The 22,738-nt window shown below is 43.5% G+C and overlaps 1 protein-coding gene across 3 annotated transcripts in view; it reads left to right on the top strand.

Annotated features, from left to right (window-relative positions):
• Positions 1–5,773: 5,773 nt before the first annotated feature.
• SP1 (Sp1 transcription factor) overlaps positions 5,774–22,738 on the top strand; it is a 46,942-nt gene continuing 29,977 nt past the window's right edge. The window contains exons 1-3 of one of the 3 annotated variants that reach the window (XM_066258593.1): positions 5,774–5,832; positions 6,859–7,019; positions 7,304–8,819. In XM_066258593.1, coding sequence (XP_066114690.1) covers positions 5,826–5,832; positions 6,859–7,019; positions 7,304–8,819 — 1,684 coding nt within the window. In that variant the 5' untranslated portion in view covers positions 5,774–5,825. Of the gene's footprint in view, positions 5,833–6,298; positions 6,771–6,858; positions 7,020–7,303; positions 8,820–22,738 lie in introns of those variants that run through there. The other 2 variants (XM_066258595.1, XM_066258594.1) reach the window with 2 other exon arrangements.

Genomic DNA, 22,738 nt, shown 5'->3' with positions numbered 1-22,738 from the left:
GTTAGTGCAGAGTTTGTGCAGAGAGAAGGAAGGTGTAAAGCCAGAAGCCAGGGCCAGGGCTACTAACACAGCAGCCCGGCCCATGCAGGTTCACATTGGATTCGGACAGTCGGTAAAGAAACAGCGGAGCCAAAAACTGGTGGGCCATAGTCTTTAATTTAGCTTGCACCCGGCGGGCAAGTAAAAATTCACACTGGGCTCCAAAACCCAGTCACATTCAGTGCTCACAAAGCCACTGACTTATCCGAGTTTCCTAGAATCAAAGGTTTCTAGCTCACCAGACTTATTCACCTCTGTTCCCCGTCTCCTTCCTTATCCCAGATACAAACTCTACACAAATTGGCATCTCACTCAGCACTCCACCATCTTGGCTGCTTCTCCTGGCCTCCTCCACGTGGCCTTTCTCTGCTCTCCTCTGCTCTCCTAATGATAATCTCAGGAACCAAGAGCCCAAACTCCCGTTTTGCCCCCACTTTATACTGTAGCTTCACAACCTCTAATCCAATATACAAAGTAGGGAAGTCTCTAATACAAAGGCACCTCTGAGGCATGATTGGATTGTACCACCCTACATCAAAAAGGGTGGGAAAGGCTTAATCCCAAAACCAAGCCTCAGGCTACAACTATTCTCAACACACATTAATATCACCTGGGCAACGGCCTCTTTAACAAAGTGAGCATAATACATTTTATCTGCCCAACAGAAGGAAATGGGGAATAGAGGTGAATAAGTCTGGTGAGCTAGAAACCTTTGATTCTAGAAAACTCGGGTAAGTCAGTAGCTTTGTGAGCACTGAATGTGAGTGGGTTTTGGAGCCCAGTGTGTGTTTTTACTTGCCCGCCGGGTGCAAGCTAGAATTAAAGCTAATGGCCCACCAGTTCTTGGCTCTGTTGTTTCTTTACCGACTGTCCGAATTCAATGCGAACCTGCATAGGCCAGGCTGCTGTGATAGTGGCCATGACTTCTGGCTTTACACCCACCTCTCCCTTTCTCTCTATCTCTCTAAGAATCAATGAAAATTAAGTTCTGGCCAGATAGCTCTTGGATGGTTGAGCATAGGTCTGGTCAGTGGAGGTTGCAGGGTTCGATTCCCCAGTCAGGGCAAATATATGAGCAGCTCCATGTTCCTGTGTCTCTCTCCCCCAGCCTTTCTCTCTCTCTCTCTCTCTCAAAAACAAACAAACAAACATACCCTGAAGTCCCAACACAGAGAGGATGAGATGGGGTCTAGGGATTCACCTTTTAAAAAAGCAGCCCACATGATACTGATAAAGACTGTCCAACATTATACAATATTTTGAGAAGCTTTGATCTGGGGAGAGATGCTGTTAATTATAATGTAATGTGATGTTTTATAATAAAAGTATACAAGAGAATGATGCCATGTGAACTGTCCTGGAAGTATAGGCAGGAGTGTTTTTCAGGAACTACAAGATAACAGTAAAGAAGCTATAATAAAACAACAAAGGCGATGCCTTCCGGGAGGTCATGGGGAAGGGCCTCCCTGAGTTGGGAGGAAAGAGCCAGAAGGAAAGGTGGGGATGGGAGGCAGAAAAAATTTTTTTTGTATTAAGCCCATTTTCTCTGTGTGTGTGTTTGTGTGTGTGTGTGTGTGTGTGTGAGAGAGAGAGAGAGAGAGAGAGAGAGAGAGAGAGAGAGAGAGACAGGGACAGATAGGGACAGACAGGAAGGGAGAGAGATGAGACGCATCAATTCTTTGTTGAGGCTCCTCAGTTGTTCATTGATTGCTTTCTCATATGTGCCTTAACCGGGGGGACTACAGCAGAGTGAGTGACCCCTTGTTCAAACCAGCAACCTTTAAGGCTCAAGCTAGCGACCATGGGGTCGCTGATCCCAGACATGGGGTTGCTGTCTATGATTCCAGACAGCAACCCTGTGCTCAAGCTGGATGAGCCAGAGCTCAAGCTGGCACCCTCAGGGTTTTGAACCTGGGTCCTCTGCTTCCCAGTCCAACGCTCTATCTCCTGTGCCACCACCTGGTCAGGCAAGCCCATTTTTATAAATGGTTACACAAGGAATTATTCTATTCACTAAAGAATTAAAGGAAGACTTTTTGTGGGAATCTTCAGGGTTGAAATCTGGAACTACAACTCATTAGCTTTGTGACTTTGGGCAAGTTACTTCCCAAACATCGCATATTTACTAATATTTTCCTTATGATTTGACATAAAGAATAAAAAATGCCTAACTGACCTAGGCACCTAACATTCCATAATCACTTCACCTTCTTCAGGTCCTGCTTGAAGCAGCAGAGGCCTCAGTTTTAGGAGAATCCATACCTTAAAACATGACAACCTATCATAAAGTCCTGAACTTGTAGATAATGAAGTGGTAACATAATATATAAGCGCTAAAATGTGAATGACATCATATCATTGGCAATAAGGTGACCAACTTTTTTTTTTTTTTTTTTTAATATTTTATTTATTGATTTTTAGAGAGAGAGGAGTGAGAGAGAAAGAGAGAAGGGGGAGGAGCAGGAAGCATCAACTCCCATATGTGCCTTGACCAGGCAAGCCCAGGGTTTTGAACCGGCGACCTCAGCATTTCCAGGTCGACGCTTTATCCACTGCACCACCACAGGTCAGGCGGTGACCAACTTTTTAACAATGAAAAGGACAAAAATAAATTGAAGAAAAACTATCATAAATAAAAAAAACATTTTATTCATTGCAACAATAATGCATTATAATATAAATGTATAATAAAATATTTGTAATATTTTATAATTATGCTTACATACCTATTAATTTTTAATAACAATTGTAGGAAAAAAGTACTCATTTAGGAAAACTAAATATCAAACAAAACAACTAATTTGGAATGATATTTGGATGTATTAATCATTTTATAATTAAAAACCATGTTTTATGCAACTATTTAATTAAAATGTGTTATTAATAGATATGGTTTGAGGTTAGATTTCCACTTTAAAACTCTCATTTCGGGAAAACACTTGTAAATAAAATTATACATATTTGGAAATAATTAAATAGATAATGAATTAATAAAACGTGAATTGTGCTTGTATGGCCAGTATCCATGGTCACCATCACAAGTTGCCTGGCCAGTGCAGGTTCGCATTAGATTCGGACAGATGGTAATGAAACAACGGAGCCAAGAACTGGTGGGCCATTATCTTTAATCCTAGCTTGCACCCGGCGGGCAAGTAAAAACACACACTGGGCTCCAAAACCCACTCATTCAGTGCTCGCAGAGCTACTGACTTATCCGAGTTTCCTAGAATCAAAGGTTTCTAGCTCACCAGCCTTATTCACCTCTGTTCCCCATCTCCTTCTCTCTGCACAAACTCTGCATTAACTGGCTTTTCCTTCAGCACTCCACCATCTTGGCTGCTTCTCCTCTCCTCCACGTGGCCTTTCTCTGCTCTCTAATGCTAATCTCAGGAACCGAGAGAGAGCAAGCTCCCAGTCTGCCCCACTTTATAGTGCAGAAAACCTTTAATTCAATATACAAAATAAAGTCTCTGATACAAAGTTCACCTCACATCAAAAAGGGTGGGAAAGGCTTAGTCCTAAAACCAAGCCCCAGGCTACAAGGATCCTGCCTGCCCACAGCCTGCCCCAACACACATTAATATCACCTGGGTGACGGACTGCCATATGGGCAGTGCTATCTTTAACACAGTGAGCATAATATATTTTATCTGCCCAACAGTACTTATCTATGATTAAATGTTCACTGAGAAAGAAATAATTGTGAGTCTACAATGTCATATGTGCCATGTCGTGTTTCAGTAAGAAGTACACAAAGCCATTTAACACGCTCGGTACATCACCATTCTCTCAAGGTCTCCGTGCTGAGTGCATGCATCTCATAATCACATCTCTCGCCGCACTGTACTGATCCTTGACAAATCGTGTCATCTCAAATACAAATACATCACATCACATGCAGTGGAGCGACTCTGCATTGATTGAATAGATATTTACAGATTAGTCTTCCAATATCAAAAAGGAGGACATGTAGGAGGACACTTTTCGAGGGAGGACAGAACTTACAAAAGGGCTGGCCTTATTAACGGAGGACAATTGGTTACCTTTATTGACAAGCTACCCAGGGCACCTCCACCAAAACTAGGATAAAGGAGGGCTGACCAGGCAGCAGCACAGTGGATTGAGCTCCAGACTGGGCCGTAGAGGACCCAGGTTTGAAACCCTGAGGTTGCTGGCTTGAGCACTGGGTCACAAGCTCTGCTGCAGCCCCCTGGTCAAGGCACATATGAGAAAGTAATCAATGAACAACTAAGGAGCTGCAAGGAAGAGTTGATGCTTCTCATCTCTCTCCCTGTTTGTCCATATCTGTCCCTCTCTGTCAAAAAACAAAACAAAAAAACTAGGATAAAGGGGAGGTAGAGCAGGAGGCCAGAAATTAGGGTGCTTCAGGATAAATCTCCTTTAACCTTTGTAGCTGCAAAAAGCAGGAACTCTACCTTACTATCTTGTTTTATGCATAAACAGTATTTACAATTACGGGGAGGGGGGGCAGGGCGCGCCTTATAGGACCTTGACTCGCGGAGGTTCTCCAGCGCATTTTAGCCTCTAAGACAAGCTCTTAAGAAGTTAGTACGCCCTAAGTTAAATGGTTTAGCACCTTTGGAGAAAATCCTAAGAAATGGCGTTTGCCAGTCTCATAAAAACCTTGCGAATTGGTCAGTTCTGTATTGACAGAGGGTGTGAGCACCCACGCCAGATCTCATCGCTCCCGCACCCCTAAGGTTTACAGTTTACACCCACGTTCAGAGGCATCCACCTGTTCCTCCGCCCAGCCTATGAGTGATGAGACTTGAGTACTTTTAAAAGATCCTTAAATGGAGACTCGCCCTGGTGGCAAGGAATAACCGCAAGCGGAGTTTTTTGACCTTGATATTTTTTGAGCGGTAGGGCTCCGCTGAAGCGCACCACCTACATACTGTAAAGACGTCCCCTGAGGAAGACCAATATGGCGACGGATTCCTCTCGGCACAACCCACTTCCCTCCCCCGTAACAGGAAGTTTTAGTAACGCCCTTTGGCCAAGATGGAGGTGGTGCCTGGTTTCCTTCGCCCCCTCATTGGCCTGAGTGACTGACGGAGACGCCATTTCTCCTCTGCCTACTCTAGCTCCCGCCCTAAGAATTCATTCGGCGTTCAATTAGCCTTCCATTGCTGTCTATTTGCGTCTTAATCTTGTCTCTTTTCAGTGTTAATCCAATCATAATTACCCTGGCTGCCCGCCTGACTTCTGATTGGTTTTGATCAACTTCATTTTATCCCATTCCTGCCTACTTCTTATCTCTCCTCCCACCAAGACTTTGCTCGGCACGTCCAGAGTTCTGGTTGGTCGTTGTTCTGTCATTCCAATCAAAGCTCTTCCTATCCCTTCCTTTAAGGAAGCCCGCCTGACAGTTCACTGGTTTCTTCCCAGGCCTATCATTTCTAGATTCCGCCCATTTTCACTTCCTGTATCTTTCATTGGTCTTTAAAACTGAGTAGGCGGTTTTTCAGGGCGGACACCGGGTACGCAACTTTGTCTTACACGCCTCAGAGAGCAAGTGAGTCTTGCCATTGGATTACTCGACAGCCTTTCTTCAGCAAGTCCCTCCTTTCACCCTCCCTCATTGGGCGGGGCAGCAGTGAAGGGGCGGGGCTTAGGCCGGGCTTGTGGCGCGCTGATCCCTCCTCCATACCCCCCCCCTCCCTGTTCGGTCCGGGTTCGCTTGCCTCGTCAGCGTCCGCGTTTTCCCCGGCCCCCCCCAACCCCCCCGGACAGGACCCCCTTGAGCTCGTCCCTCAGCTGCCACTATGAGCGGTAAGAAGGAGTCCACTCCAAGCTTAGGGGTGGTAGGGAATGAGGGGGCGCGCGCGAGGGCCGACCGGGCGGTCCCCGCCGTGAGGGGGGGCGGGCGAGAGGCGGCGGCGGCGGACTTGGTCCCGCCCGGGGCGGAGGGAAGGGAGGGAGAAGGGGCAGTGGCGGGGCCTCCAAGAAGGAGGGGGATGGGCCGCCCGCCCCGGGGGAGGGGGCAGAGTGGCCTCGCCCGCCCCCTGCCCGCCCCGGCCACGGTGGGACGGGCCTTACCCCCCTCTACTCGGCCGCCTGCCTGAGGCTCCTCCCGCCGGGGGCTGGAGCTGCGGGGGCGGCCCTAGTGGTGCAGGCCCCGCCCGGGCCAACCGCCTCCCTGGCCCGCCCTCTGGTCGCCGCCTGGCCCCAGGGCCCTCCCCCAGTCCGTGCGTTTTTCTCCCCCCCCTCCGCACCGTCCCGCCCTTTCCCTCTAGGATCCGCCCTCAGCCTGTCCGGAAACCCGATTTCTAATCCCTCGACCCCTTTAGCCCCTTAATCAGTATTCGCAGCTGTTTCCCCACTCATACTTTTTACCTTTTCTTTTTTTTTCTTTTCCCTTATTCTTTATTACTTTCCACATTTGAATTTTTCTTTCTCCGTGTCCTCTGACCCTAATTTTAGCAAGTTTTGCATCCACCCACATATTTTTTTTTGCCTTACCTGTTCTTTTTTATCCCTTGGATACTTTCCCTTATGATGAAACTCACTTAGCTTGCCCATTAGCTGTCCATATTTCCTGTACGAAGAGTATCTTTTTAATGTTCTCCGAGTTTAAGTTTGTGCAAACGAGAGTCAAGGCCCAGCTTTGACATAAGTGAAGCTAGTTCATGTCCTACACGTCCTACAACTGTCCCTTCTCCTCAGTCCTCCCCCCCTCCACTGACGCCTTTCTCCTTCCTGTGAGTCATGTGTGTTGTCATAATTTCTTATACCCTTCTTCACCTTATCCTTTTCCTTCCCCGAACTTTTAACTGTTTATCTTTTAATATTTTTCAGACCAAGATCACTCCATGGATGAAATGACAACTGTGGTGAAGATTGAGAAAGGAGTTGGTGGCAGTAATGGGGGCAGTGGGAATGGTGGTGGTGCCTTTTCTCAGGCTCGAAGCAGCAGCACGGGCAGTAGCAGCAGCAGTGGAGGAGGAGGAGGAGGACAGGTAAATAATGATCAGAAAGAGTGTGGAAGATGTTGAGAAGATGTACGTAGATTTAGATGGTTGCCTTTTCACAGAATAAGGGGCTGTTTTATAGTTAAGGAAGGTAGATACAGAGAGACAAGTGACCGGGAGACTCCCCAAAGATGAGAATTTCAGCAGTAGAGCTATAGGTTAGCTTTTTGTTTGTTTTTTCATTATTTGTCTGCACTGTTTTGCTGTAGTTGTATACTGCCCCCTAGGTAGGCAGCTGAACTAATTCTTTTCCTTTCATTTTTTTTGGCTAGGAGTCCCAGCCATCCCCTTTGGCTCTGTTGGCAGCAACTTGCAGCAGAATTGAATCACCCAATGAAAACAGCAACAACTCCCAGGGCCCAAGCCAGTCAGGGGGCACAGGTGAGCTTGACCTCACAGCCACACAACTCTCACAGGGTGCCAATGGCTGGCAGATCATCTCTTCCTCCTCTGGGGCTACTCCTACCTCAAAGGAACAGAGTGGCAGCAGTACCAATGGCAGCAACGGCAGTGAGTCTTCCAAGAATCGTACTGTCTCTGGTGGGCAGTATGTTGTGGCTGCCACCTCCAACTTACAGAACCAGCAAGTCCTGACAGGATTACCTGGTGTGATGCCTAATATTCAGTATCAAGTAATCCCACAGTTCCAGACCGTTGATGGGCAACAGCTGCAATTCACTGCCACTGGGGCTCAAGTGCAACAGGATGGTTCTGGTCAAATACAGATCATACCTGGTGCAAACCAACAGATCATCACAAATCGAGGAAGTGGAGGCAACATCATTGCTGCTATGCCAAATCTACTCCAGCAGGCTGTCCCACTCCAAGGCTTGGCTAATAATGTCCTTTCAGGACAGACTCAGTATGTGACCAATGTACCAGTGGCCCTGAATGGGAATATCACCTTGCTACCTGTTAACAGCGTTTCCGCAGCTACCTTGACTCCTAGCTCTCAGGCAGTCACGATTAGCAGCTCTGTGTCCCAGGAGAGCAGCTCACAGCCTGTCACCTCAGGGACTGCCATCAGTTCTGCCAGTTTGGTATCATCACAAGCCAGTTCTAGCTCCTTTTTCACCAACGCCAATAGCTATTCAACAACTACTACCACCAGCAACGTGGGAATTATGAACTTTACCACCAGCGGATCAGCAGGGACCAACTCTCAAGGCCAGACAGCCCAGAGGGTGAGTGGGCTACAGGGATCTGATGCTCTGAACATCCAGCAAAACCAGACATCCGGAGGTTCACTGCAAGCAAGTCAGCAAAAAGAGGGAGAACAAAACCAGCAGTCACAGCAACAACAACAAATTCTTATCCAGCCTCAGTTAGTTCAAGGGGGACAGACCCTCCAGGCTCTTCAAGCAGCACCATTGTCAGGGCAAACCTTTACAACTCAAGCTATCTCCCAGGAAACCCTGCAGAATCTCCAGCTTCAGGCTGTTCCAAACTCTGGCCCCATTATCATCCGGACACCAACAGTGGGACCCAATGGACAGGTCAGTTGGCAGACTCTTCAGCTGCAGAACCTTCAAGTTCAGAACCCACAGGCACAGACAATCACCTTGGCCCCAATGCAGGGTGTTTCCCTGGGGCAGACCAGCAGCAGCAATACCACCCTTACACCCATTGCCTCGGCCGCCTCTGTCCCCGCGGGCACAGTCACTGTGAATGCCGCTCAGCTCTCTTCCATGCCTGGCCTCCAGACCATTAACCTCAGTGCTCTGGGTGCCTCAGGAATCCAGGTGCACCAGCTTCCCAGCCTGCCCTTAACAATAGCAAATGCCCCAGGTAAGGCTTCTGATTTTTTGCATTTATTTCCAGAGCTAACTGGCCCCTCAGTGGAAACTTAATTCTAAAGACAGGAATAGAGCCTTTTGAACGTAACACTTTCTTCAGGGTTAGCATTTAGGCAAGTCAATTAGAGAAATAGCAATGATTCTATTTTAAGTCATTTGGAACCAATTTAGTGGAAACTTTTTTTTTCTTTCAGTTAATCTGATGAGAAGGGAGGACTTCTGGAGCATGTCCCTGGGGTCGCTATACTTCTAGTGCTTTTAGTACTACAGAACAAAGATCAGCCAACTGTCCCTGTAAAGGACCTAATAATATACGCCTAGTGGGCTAAGGTGGTTTCAGCCACATTTTCTTTTTTTTTTTTTTAATATTTATTTATTTATTTTTACAGAGAGAGAGAGTCAGAGAGAGGGATGGACAGGGACAGACAGGAATGGAGAGATGAGAAGCATCAATCATTAGTTTTTCGTTGCGTATTGCAACACCTTAGTTGTTCATTGATTGCTTTCTCATATGTGCCTTGACCGCGGGCCTTCAGCAGACCCAGTAACCCCTTGCTCGAGCCAGCAACTTTGGGTCCAAGCTGGTGAGCTTTGCTCAAGCCAGGTGAGCCCTCGCTCAAGGTGGAGACTTCGGGGTCTCGAACCTGGGTCCTCTGCATCCCAGTCCAACGCTCTATCCACTGTTCCACCACCTGGTCAGGCTTTTTTTTTTGTTTTTTACAACCCTTTAAAAAATATAAAACCATTGTTAGCTTGAGGGCTTTATTTGGCTTGTGGGGTCCACTCTTGTGTAGGATAAGAATTGATTGTAAACTTGGCCTCTTTATAGGATATGTATCAGATGTTTCTCATGAAGAACTGTGACTGTTCCGTTAGGGGAAAAGTGATATAATGGATTCCAAAAGGATATTTTAACAAAATAAGTTCTCTGGTTAAATTTTTTTTTTTAATTTTTACTTATTTATTTTAGGGAGAGTAGAGAGAGAGAGAGAGAGAGAGAAGGGGGGAGGAGCAGGGAGCATCAACTCCCATATGTGCCTGGACCAGGCAAGCCTGGGGTTTCAAACTGGCAACCTCAGCATTCTAGATCGAGTCTTTATCCACTGTGCCACCACAGCTCAGGTTCTAGTTAATTTTTAGTTAACCAGAATATTCTACTCTGAGTGAACTCATTACTCAAGGTTTGATTTTTTTAACTCCTTGTTACCTTAAAAGTAGAATCCATCTACCACCTGTTACACTAATGTATATTTTTATTAAGCCTCCTAGGTTATCTTGATAGTTCTTAGATAAGAGAATCAGTTCCTAGACTGCTTTGAAAGGAGTGTATGGTTGAGAAAGGAGGGAAGAGAAAGGGAGTGAGACCTGGAATGGAGTGGGAAGGTAGAGTTGAGGAGTTAGGAATAGTAGGAAGAACACTGAAGGCAAGAGTCCTCAGGGAAGAAGTATATATTATTGGAATGTGTGTTAAATCAGTTGACCACAATATTTAGTCATTCACTTTGAACTAAGTTTCACAATTGGTTAATTTGAAATTAAACCATACCCTTTTAAGAAGGTAGCAATGACCTGTGGTGGCACAGTGGATAAAGCCTCGACCTGGAATACTGAGGTTGCTGGTTTGAAACCCTGGGCTTGCCTGGTCAAGTTACATATGGGAGTTGATGTTTTCTTCTGCTCCTCCCTTTCTCTCTCTCTCCCCTCTCTAAAATGAATAAATAAATAATAAAAAAAGAAGAAGGTAGCAGTTAGTCTGTTTACAATTTATCATTTTAAATATCATCCCAAGGTAGCTAATCTTTACTAAAACATGATAAAAGGATACATAACATTTTTTATATTTTGGCATGATATATTAAGGGAAATTGTTTAATATAATTGAACTAGTTTTATTGGAATATATGTGGGAGTATAAATTGCTTATATTTATTATTGCATTTTCATTCCATTTAGACTGGTTCTTATATAAGTGAGGATAACAAATAGGCAGCCATGTTTTGTACCTTCTGCAGTTTTGGAAAATCTTGGGGGGTCAAGTTCCCTAATTTTCTTACATTCTTGTGGTGTGTTTCAAGTTTGAGCTTTAGCAAGACAGTAATTTTCTTAGTGATCTTAGACTAGAAAGTTAGAGCTGGAAGGAATTTAAGAAAACATCTTGTAAATGGCTTTATTTTCTGTATGAGGACATTGAGATACTAAAAAGTGCTTGAAGTGGTGAGACTACAGCCAGAGCTTGGGTTTGTGGTTAGTTCTAGTCTAGGATATTATATTACCTGTTAGTGTTAAGTCTGGACATGAGAAATCTTTTAGATTGTTAAGAATATGTATTTTTCCTTCTTTAAAATGTAATGCTCTAGATAGAACTGGCAAGTGTTTTATAGGCTAAAAATTACGGAGAAAATGTAATAACTGAAATTAACAGCCTGGACAGTTAGATACTTTCTGGGTAATCTACATTAGTATATGGTTGTGTTCCTTTGCTCTGAGGTTGTATCAAGCAGTTTGCTCTTTTTGAAAGGAAAGGAAAGATGTGGGGTTGTTCCCATTAATAATAATTTGAATCCTCACAGTTTCTAAAAGGTTTATAACTTAAGCTCAAAGGAATAGTTATGAGGTGCTCTCATTGCTAAATCATGCCCTGGGGAAGCCTGCCATTTAATATGTCATAGGATAGGGCTGCCTAGCTGTTATTGATGGTCTCTGAGCTCAAAAAAATGCACGCCTTTCTATAAGGTAGCAGCAGTTTGACATTCAACAAATGAGAAGAGGCACTGAAAGGCCATTTTGTGAGAGTTGAGGTTATTTGCTTTGTTAATAGTGGTTTCTGAAGATAAAAGTTTCCTCCTTTCTGGTTAGGCACACTTGTGCAACCCTCACCCTACACCCGGGTCAGTTGCTGTGACTTGGTTCTTAATGAAAGATAATAAAATTATTTCCTTGAAGTTTAGTTCTGTGCAGCTGTTGCCTAACTGCTACAATGTGTCTCATTTTACCTCCTTTTCTGGTACATAGTTATTTTATTAGAAACACTCAACCTCTTGGCAGTATGATGTAGTAGAATATAGAATAGGTAGATAGATAGCACCTACAAAGTGAGACATGGTTGTGAAAGACTGCAGTTTTCATGTTGTTCACTTAGTCGGTTTACACTTATTTTTTTTTTTCTCAGTTGTCTGTTTTTTAATTTTTTTAATTTTATTTTTTACAGAGACAGGGAGAGTCAGAGAGAGGGATAGATAGGGACAGACAGACAGGAATGGAGAGAGATGAGAAGCAGCAATCATTAGTTTTTCTCTGTGACACCTTAGTTGTTCATTGATTGCTTTCTCATATATGCCTTGATGGGTGGAGGCGGGGCTACAGCAGACTGAGTAACCCCTTGCTCGAGCCAGCGACCTTGGGTTCAAGCTGGTGAGCTTTGCTTAAACCAGATGAGCCCGCACTCAAGCTGGCGACCTCGGGGTCTCGAACCTGGGTCTTTCGCATCCCAGTCTGATGCTCTATCCACTGCGCCACCGCCTGGTCAGGCTCAGTTGTCTGTTTTAACTGTCCTGCAATCTGCTTTTCATTTCTTTTTTTTTCTTTTTTTTTTAAGATTTTATTCAATTTTCAGAAGAGAGAGAGAGAGAGAAAGGGAAAGAGGAAAGAGAGAGAGAGAGAGAGAGAGAGAAGGAGGGAGGAGCAGGAAGCATCAACTCCCATATGTGCCTTGACCAGGCAAGCTCAGGGTTTCGAACCGGCGACCTCAGTGTTCCAGGTCGACGCTTTATCCACTGCGCCACCACAGGTCAGGCTCATTTCTTTTTTTTTAAAGGCTTTTTTTTTTTTTTTTTTTTTTTTTAAGGCTTTTTAATTGACTTAATTAGGGTGACATTGGTTAATAAAATTATACAGGTTTCAGGTGTACAGTTCTATAATACGTCATCTATATATTGTATTGCACTGTGTTCACCAACCCAAGTGTGTTTATTATGTTTAAAAATAATCTTTTTTTTTTTTTTTAGAGAGGGACAGACAGGGATATACAGACAGGAAGGGAGAAAAATGAGAAGCATCAACTCATAATTGCAGCACCTTAGTTCATTGATTGCTTTCTCATATATGCCTTGGGTAGGGGGAGGCCCTCCAGTTGAGGGGATAAACCCCTTGCTCAAGCTAGGGACCTTGGGGTTTTGAACCTGGGTCCTCAGCGCCCCAGGTTGATGCTCTGTCCACTGCGTCACCACCTGGTTAGGCTTAAAAAATAATCTTTTAAATTCTCTAGACCCTGGCTGGTTTGTTCAGTGGTGGAGCAGCGCCCAGTATGTGGATGTCCCAGGTTCGATTGCGGGTCAGGGCACACAAGAGAAGTGCCCATCTGCTTCTCCACCCTTCTCCCTCTCCTTTCTCTCTCTCTCTCTCTCTCTCTCTCTCTCTCTCTCTCTCTCTCTCTCTCCACTGCCTGCAGCCAAGGCTCCATTGGAGCAAAGTTTGCCCGGGTGCTGAGGATGGCTCCATGGCCTCACCTCAAGTGCTAGAGTGGCTCCAGGTACAACAGAGCAACGATCCAGATGGGCAGAGCATCGCCCCCTAGTGGGTGTGCTGGGTGGATCCCAGTGGGGCACATGTGGGCCTTCCCGCTTCTCAGTTCAGAAAAATACGGAAAAAAAATTTTCTGCCCTGACCAAGTGGTGGCAGCACAGTGGATAGAACGTTGGACTGGGATGTGAAGGACCCAGGTTCAAACCAGCTTGAGCGTGGGCTTATCTGGTTTGAGTAAGGCTCATCAGCTTGAGCTCAAGGTTGGTGGCTTGAGCAAGGGGTCACTGTCTCTGCTGTAGCCCCCCCAATTAAGGTACATATGAGAAAGCAATCAGTGAACAACTAAGGCGCTGCAATGAAGAATCGATGCTTCTCGTCTCTCTCCCTTCCTGTCTGTCTGTCCCTATCTGTTGATCTTTGTCTCTGTCACACACAAAAAATTTTATTTTTCTAAAGCTCTCTTGTAATTTTACTCTAGTTTACTTCTGTTTGCTGAATACACAGGCAAAGGCGGCATAAGCTTAGAAATGAACCAAAAAAAAAAAAAAGAAAGAAATGAACCAGCCACCTCTGTAACCCTTTATTATTCATGGCTCTGCCCCTGGTGCGTACTAGTGAGGAAGGGACCACCAACTAAGTTTAGTTTTCAACCAGTTAAATCAGTGGTCCCCAATCCCTGGGCCGTGGACCGCTACCAGTCCGTGGGCCATTTGGTACTAGTCCGCAGAGAAAGAATAAATAACTTATATTATTTTTGTTTTATTTATATTTAAGTCTGAATGATGTTTTATTTTTAAAAAATGACCAGATTCCCTCTGTTACATCTGTCTAAGACTCACTCTTGACGCTTGTCTCGGTCATGTGATACATTTATCCATCCCACCCTAAAAGCTGGTCCGTGAAAATATTTTCTGACATTAAACTGGTCCGTGGCCCAAAAAAGGTTGGGGACCACTGAGTTAAATGATCTAAAGGCTCTTAGTTTTTCTTTTCTTTTTTTTTTGTTTATTTTATTTTTATTTTTTTACAGAGGCAGAGATAGACAGGGACAGACAGACAGGAACGGAGAGAGATGAGAAGCATCAATCACCAACCTTTTGTTGCGTGTTGCGACTTCTTAGTTGTTCATTGATTGCTCTTTCATATGTGCCCTGACCGTGGGCCCTCAGCAGACCGAGCAACCCCCTGCTGGAGCCAGCGACCCTGGGTCCAAGCTGGTGAGCTTTTTGCTCAAGCCAGATGAGCCCGCGCTCAAGCTGGCGACCTTGGGGTCTCGAACCTGGGTCCTTCTGCATCCCAGCCCGACGCTCCATCCACTGCGCCACCGCCTGGTCAGGCTTCTTTTCTTTTTAAAGTCATCAGCAGCTTTTTTTTTTTTTAACACCTTTTTTCCTTTATCAACATTATTTCCTCTTTTTTTTTAAGAAAATTTGCTCATTTATTTTATTTACATATTTTAAAAGATTTTATATTATTGGTTTTACAGAGAGAGGACTGGAGGGGGGTAATGAGAACTATGGATTCATTGTAGCTTCACATTAGTTGTTCATTGCTTGCTTGTTGCTTGTCTTTTGTTCCTTGACTGGGCAAACCGAGCAACCCCTGTTCCAGATCAATGCTCTGTCCACAGCACCATCATAGGCCAGGCCTTTCCTCTCATTTTGTAGTCATTCATAGATGTTTTTCTTTTTGTTTTTTTCAATTCATAGTTGTTGTTTTTTCAGCAGCTGCTAAATCCTGAAAACTCTTGCTCTAGGTTGAGTGGGGGCTAACTTTTTTTTTCCCCTTAGGAGGTGATGCTCTGCCAGTCTGGGCTGCTGCTTTGTTGCTCAGCAACCAAACTGAGGTGAGGCCATAGAGCCCCCAGGACCAACTTTGCTCCAACCACTGGAGCCACGGCTGTAGGAGGGGGGGTGGTGGGAGGGAAAAAGCAGATGTTCACCCCTCCTATGTGCCCTGACCAGGAATCAAACCCAAGATTTCCACACGCTGGGTGGACACTCCATAGCTGAGCCAACTGGCCAGGGCCAAGTGGGGGCCAACTTTGAAAGACAGTGTGTACAACTCAACTTCGTGGGAGTTCTGCCTAATAAAGAGTGTAGGGCAGAGCTTTGGCAGGAGAAGAGAACATATATTCTTGATGGCTATAATTTACTCAAGAAGCAAATTTCAGGCACTAAAAATAAAAATCTATTCAGTTTTATTGGGGTCAGGAAAAATGTTTTCTCTTAGAAGTTAAGTTAAATGTGATACCAGAGTTGATTTGCCAACAGTGTCATTTAATTTGGGATTAGACCTAATTTGTTAAAAACTTGTATTTTAGACTAGTGCATTTGAACATTAGTGATAAATAGGTTTAGGAGATTTAATTGTGTTCAGGCCCTGCCTACATAGCTTAGTTAGTTCGAGTGTCATCCAGATATGCCAAGGTTGTGGGTTGGCTCCCTTGTCAGGACACACACAAGAATCAGCTAATGAATACAGTAAATAAGTGGAACAACAAATCTCTCTCTCTTTCCCCTCCCCCTCCCTTCTATTCCCCCCCACCTCCTTTTACTTCCCTTCCTACTTTACTCTCTCTCCTTCCTACCCTCCCATTTTATCTCCCTGCCCCTTCTTTCCCTCTCTAAAATCAGTTTGAAATTTTTAAAAAATGTAATGTGTTCAGAACTATTCTAGTTCTGAGAGAAGGTCATTGAGAGAATTTTCTATTTTAAAATTTAAAAAAAAATTTATTGTTGATTTCAGAAAGGAAGGAAGGGAGAGAAAGAGACAGAAATGTTGATCTGTTCCTATGTGTGCCCTGACCTGGGATTGAATCAACCTCCTTTGGATATTGGAAGATGTTCTAACCAACTAAGCTATCTAACCAGGGCTTAGAATTTTCTATTATTTTTTAACAATACCCATTTTTTTTAATATATATTTTTTAAATTTTTTTTATTTATTCATTTTTTTTTTTTAGAGAGGAGAGAGAGACAGAGAGAAGAGAGAGACAGACAGAGAGAGAAGGGATAGGAGCAGGAAGCATCAACTCCCATATGTGCCTTGACCAGGCAAGCTAGGGTTTTGAACCGGCACCCTCAGTGTTTCCAGGTTGACACCTTATCCACTGTGCCACCACAGGTCAGGCAATCATTAGTTTTTCATTGCGTGTTGCAACACCTTAGTTCATTGATTGCTTTCTCATGTGCCTTGACCGCGGGCCTTCAGCAAACTGAGTAACCCCTTCCTGGAGCCAGCGACCTTGGGTTCAAGCTGGTGGGCTTTTCCTCAAACCAGATGAGCCTGCATTCAAGCTGGCAACCTCGGGGTCTTGAACCCGGGTCCTGTGCATCCCAGTCTGACGCTCTATCCACTGCGCCACCGCCTGGTCAGGCTACACTTTTTTTTTTAGGGGAAAAAAATACATTTTATCAAATGTAATAGCAAATGTTTCTGCATCATTTGCATTCTTTATTAGATATATCTATTTCAAGTAGACAAGGTCTCCTTTAAGAACCTAGTGTCATGCCTGACCGGGTGGTGGCGCAGTGGATAGAGCGTTGGACTGGGACATGGAGGACTCAGGTTCAAGACCCCGAGGTCACCAGCTTGAGCATGGGCTCATCTGGTTTGAGCAAAGCTCACCAGCTTGGACCCAAGATAGCTGACTTGAGCAAGGAGTCACTCGGTCTGCTGAAGGCCCATGGTCAAGGCACATATGAGAAAGCAATCAATGAACAACTAAGGTGTTGCAACGAAAAACTAGTGATTGATGGTTCTCATCTCTCCTCCGTTCCTGTCTGTCTGTCCCTATCTATCCCTCTCTCTGACTCTCTCTCTGTCCCTGTAAAAGAACAAACAAACAAACAAAAAAAACCTAGTGTTGCCTGACCTGTCGTGGCGCAGTGGATAAAGCGTCAACCTGGAAACACAGATTGCCGGTTCGAAACCCTGGGCTTGCCTGGTCAAGGCACATGTGGGAGTTGATGCTTCCTGCTCCTCCCCCCTTCTCTCTCTCTCTCTCTCTCTCTCTCTCTCTCGCCCCTCTCTATAATGAATAAATAAAATCTTTAAAAAAAAACCAAAAAAAAACAAACCTAGTGTCTTTATTGATCTGAAAAGATTGAGAAGACTTCAGACCTTTTCAGTTGCTCCTATTTATTCATTTCAGTGGTTTTCAGTAAATGACATCATTGTTAAGTCATGTGACATTGTGTAATGTGGCCATTTTAGATCTTTTAAAAAAATTTTTTAAATTTTATTTATTTATTATTATTATTATTTTTTTTTTACAGGGACAGAGAGAGAGTCAGATAGAGGGATATATAGGGACAGACAGACAGGAACGGAGAGAGATGAGAAGCATCAATCATCAGTTTTTCGTTGCCACACCATAGTTGTTCATTGATTGCTTTCTCATATGTGCCATGACCGTGGGCCTTCAGCAGACTGAGTAACCCCCGCTCGAGCCAGTGACCTTGGGTCCATGCTAGTGAGCTTTTTTGCTCAAGCCAGATGAGCTCACGCTCAAGCTGGCTATCCTGGGGTCTGGAACCTGGGTCCTTCCACATCCCAGTCTGACGCTCTATCCACTGCGCCACCGCCTGGTCAGGCTTAGATCTTAATTAAATAACAAGAGCACAGAGTGCCTGGTGTTTCAGAAAACTTTAGTATGTGTTCAGTTCTATCTCCCTTTCCTTTTAATTGTTCCAGTTTGTAAAGTAGCAAGTACATGTTACCACTAATAATTTAGTTCTAGTTATTCCTTGTTTCTGATTGTTTTTGTTTGTCCTTTAAAATATTTTAAAATGTAAGGTGAACATGTGTAGAAAAGCTTTATATAAGTGATGTTTTGTAGTTTTTATTGAGTGTCTGTAAACAACCCATAATAGGTGAAGTTTTTTATTTTGCTGCTTGATTGAAAAACAAGCATATTATTCTTATTTCTTACAGAAGGTGTGTCACAATAGTACTGTTATACATTATTATACAGGTTCTGGTGTGCGGAACGATTATTTTAAAACTTATTTGCCCACTCTTTGACTATATTGTCAATACTATGCTAGATATTTAGAATTGTTTTCCTTAGAAGACCCTGAAGACTAAGAGGCATGGACAGGAGTGTGGTGGTTATGGGGGGTGGGGGGAGGGAAGGAGAGAGAGGGGGAGGGGGAGGGGTACAGAGAGAACTGGATGGAGGGTGGCGGAGGACGATCTCTCCTCCGGTGATGGGTATGCAACAGAACTAAATGACAAGATAACCTGGAAATGTTTTCTTTGAATGTATGTACCCTGATTTATTGATGTCACCCCATTAAAATAAAAATTTATTTATAAAAAAAAAAAAAGAAGAAGACCCCGAAAAAGTTTCTGTAGAAAGAGTATTTTTCAGAGTTGATTGCAGATCTTGGCTGTAATTTGAATTTGTACTTTTGCCTGCAATGTTTTTAAAACTCTTAAATGTTTTATGAAAACTGGGCAGGCAGTATTTCTTGTTTGACAAGTTTGGATGTGCATATCTAATTTACCCTGAATCCTGTATGTATGTACCTTCTCATGCTGTATCTATGTACAGAATAAGCAATAATTGACAATTTCAAAGAAAGAGTCAAAATATAAAATACCTAGGTCAAGACAAAGACTTGCCCTTAAAGAGATGAGAACTGTTAGAAATCTGTACATCTCCTCAAATTTTTAAAAAATGGTTTTCTTAGGCAAGCAAATATTTGTTGCTAATAATCGGTTAAATGCTGTTGAGATGGATCTTTTTAAATTATTCAGTATGTTTTTCATTGAATTGACCCTGTTTTGATAGCTTAAAAGGTACAGCTCTTTGCAAACATAATACAATTAAACCAGACTAGCCATGATAATAGCAGTTAAACTGACGGTTGCTAGAGCTGGAAACCTTCAACCCCTCCATTATGCTCATTCTGACAGAACCCAAAGGACTCAGTGACTTGACAAAATTTACAGTGACAAATCTCTTGACTTTATTTTTTTTTCATTTTTCTAAAGCTGGAAACAGGGAGAGACAGTCAGACAGACTCCCGCATGCGCCCGACCGGGATCCACCCGGCACGCCCACCATGGGGCGATGCTCTGCCCATCCTGGGCGTCGCCATGTTGCGACCAGAGCCACTCTAGCGCCTGAGGCAGAGGCCACAGAGCCATGCCCAGCGCCCGGGCCATCTTTGCTCCAATGGAGCCTTGGCTGCAGGAGGGGAAGAGAGAGAGAGGAAAGTGCGGCAGAGGGGTGGAGAAGCAAATGGGCGCTTCTCCTGTGTGCCCTGGCCGGGAATCGAACCCGGGTCCTCCGCACGCTAGGCCGACGCTCTACCGCTGAGCCAACCGGCCAGGGCCAATCTCTTGACTTTAGATCAAGATCCTTTCTATTCTAATCCTCTACTGTCTTATCTTTTACTAGGACTTCTATCCAGTAGAAGAATGAATTTGGTATTTTTATCCACTTCAGTTATTTTGAGGTGTTACTAACATTTGTAGCCTAAGACAGATAATAGGAAAAAAATAATCAAAAGGCATGGTTAATCAACAACTTTTTTTTAAGGTCTTATTTATTGATTTTTAGAAAGAGAAGAGAGAGAGAAATGGGGGTAGGGGAAGGAACGGGAAGCCTCAACTCGTAGTTGCTTCTCCTCTTTTATGTGCCTTGGCCAGGCAAGCCCAAGGTTTTAAACTGGGAACCTCAGCATTACAGGTGGATGCTTATCCACTGCACCCCCACAGGTCAGGCATCAACTTCTTTATAAACTTTGTTATGAATCAGAACTTGTTGTAACCAGATTAATTAATTTGTATTTATTTAATCTCTAAATAAATGAAGTATAAGTAATCAATGATAATGAAGGGAGTTCAATCTTTGAACACATTCAGGTTACATATCTTGGTGGGGTGTAGGCTGGGAGTATTAACCTCCCCTCCTTTTTACAGTGAGAAAGATGTGATTTGTTTTTCTGACTTTTTTCCCCCTGATATGTTCGAGATGTTTTTATAGCAAACTTTGTCTCCTTATGGCTCTATTATTACTCCATGTTATTTTTCCTTCTGTGGTCTTCCTTTCCTTACCCTCTTCGTTTCTATTGGATATATGGTTTAACAACCCTTTTAAAGACTATAATAGGGCTCAGTTTTGTCCAGACTCTGCATGGTTAGTGGTGGTGTATCTGAAAGTAAAATTCTTTGGAAGTTAAAATTCTTTGGCAGTTTCTTGCACTTATGAAAAAAAATTATTTTAATTTTATATAGACCATTTTCTTTAAAAAGGTAAAAAGTCCATAAACCTAAAAACTATTTGGAAATTTTTTATACTATGAGGAAATTTCTTTGATTTGGTGTTCTTTTAAAAGAATGTCTGTTGCCATTATCACGTTTTGATGTCCTTGTTTTAATCTTAAATTCTGTTAAATCCAATAATAATCATGGTTCTTTTGACTAACATAGACATTTGCTGAACACCAGTGTACTTAGTAATATAATTGCACCAGTATACTTAGTAATATAATTGCCCTCAGCAGGCTTAAGAATTAAAGTGTAACAGTCAAAATGGGTTCCAATTTTTGATGCTTTATTCATAGATAAATTTAGCAGTATTTATTGAGCATTTATTGTGTGTCAGATGTACTGGGCTCTTGGAATTCACTGAAGCAGATGCAGTCCCTGCCTTCATAGTGCACTAGTTGTTTCTGTGCTGTAGTTACCTACACTTAGTGTGCTTCAGAGGGGATCAGTTTTTACACAACTAATGCTGACTGAGAATTGCAGCAAAATACAAAGGTGGGCAAAAGTAGGTTTACAGTTGTATGTAAAATTTGTAATAAAAGAATAAAGTCTGCTCTTCTTACAACTGTAAACCTACTTTTACCTACCCCTGTACATGAAATAATAGGGCCACAAGTATCTTGAATCTGTACTAGAGTTTCCTGGTACTGTTATTTATTAGGTTATTTATTTATTTATTTATTCCATTGATTTGAGAGAGAGAACGGAAGGGAGAGAAAGAGAAGCATCAACTCATTTCACTTAGTTGTTCCATTTAGTTGTGCACTCATTGATTGCTTCTTGTGCATGACTGAGCCACCCGGCCAGGGCTATTTATTTTTAATTTGAAATGCTGTCATGTCCTTTAATATTTTACTTTTTAAAAAAGATTTTATTTATTGATTTTAGAGAGAGGGGGAAAGAGAGAGAGAGAGAGAGGTAGGGGGGTAGGGAGGAGCGGGGAGCATCAACTCCTAGTTGCTTCTCACATGTGCCTTAACTTGGCAAGCCTGGAGTTTTGAACTAGCAACCTCAACATTCCAGGTCGACACTCTAGCTACAGACTCCCTTAATATTTTTTTTAATTTTTATTAATTTTAATGGGGTGACATCAATAAATCAGGGTACATATATTCAAAGAAAACATGTCCAGGTTATCTTGTCATTCAATTATGTTGCATACCCATCACCCAAAGTCAGATTGTCCTCTGTCACCTTCTATCTCGTTTTCTTTGTGCCCCCCCCCTTACCACCACACTCTTGTCCATGTCTCTTGGTCGTTTTTATGTCCCACCAATGTATGGAATCATGCAGTTCTTGTTTTTTGTTTTTTTTTTTTTGTATTTTTCTGAAGCTGGAAACGGGGAGAGACAGTCAGACAGACTCCCGTGTGCGCCTGACCGGGATCCACCCGGCACGCCCACCAGGGGGTGACGATTTGCCCACCAGGGGCGGGCGATGCTCTGCCCCTCCAGGGCGTTGCTCTGTTGAGACCAGAGCCACTCCAGTGCCGGCGGCAGAGGCCAAGGAGCCATCCCCAGCGCTGGGGCCATCTCTGCTCCAATGGAGCCTCGCTGAGGGAGGGGAAGAGACAGACAGAGAGGAAGGAGGGGGGAGGTGTGGAGAAGCAGATGGGCGCTTCTCCTATGTGCCCTGGCCAGGAATCGAACCCCGGACTTCTGCACGCCAGGCCGATGCTCTACCACTGAGCCAATCGGCCAGGGCCGCAGTTCTTGTTTTTTTCTGATTTACTTATTTCACTCCGTATAATGTTACCAAGATCCCACCATTTTGTTGTAAATGATCTGATGTCATCATTTCTTAAGGCTGAGTAGTATTCCATAGTGTATATGTACCACATCTTCTTTATCCAGTCTTCTATTTTTTTTTTTAATAATGATTAAGGCCTTTAAGCAAACTCTTGGCCGTACAGCAAGAATTCCTTAATATTTTTTTAACTGTTTATTCTTTCACTTACAATTTTGGCTCAAGTTTGTAAAAGTAGATGCATGGAAAAGAGGGAAGGGAATTGCATAGTTTTGTGATTCATTTAATAGTATTTTTGTTCACTCTTAAATCCCTAGCATTTACATATTTTTAGGGGGAAATATGAGCCTAGAAAGTGAC

This window comes from Saccopteryx bilineata, chromosome 2, assembly GCF_036850765.1.
Source record: "Saccopteryx bilineata isolate mSacBil1 chromosome 2, mSacBil1_pri_phased_curated, whole genome shotgun sequence".
Taxonomy (NCBI): Eukaryota; Metazoa; Chordata; class Mammalia; order Chiroptera; family Emballonuridae; genus Saccopteryx; species Saccopteryx bilineata.
Note: the sequence above shows the minus strand (reverse complement) of the source record. Positions and strands in the feature narration are given on the sequence as shown.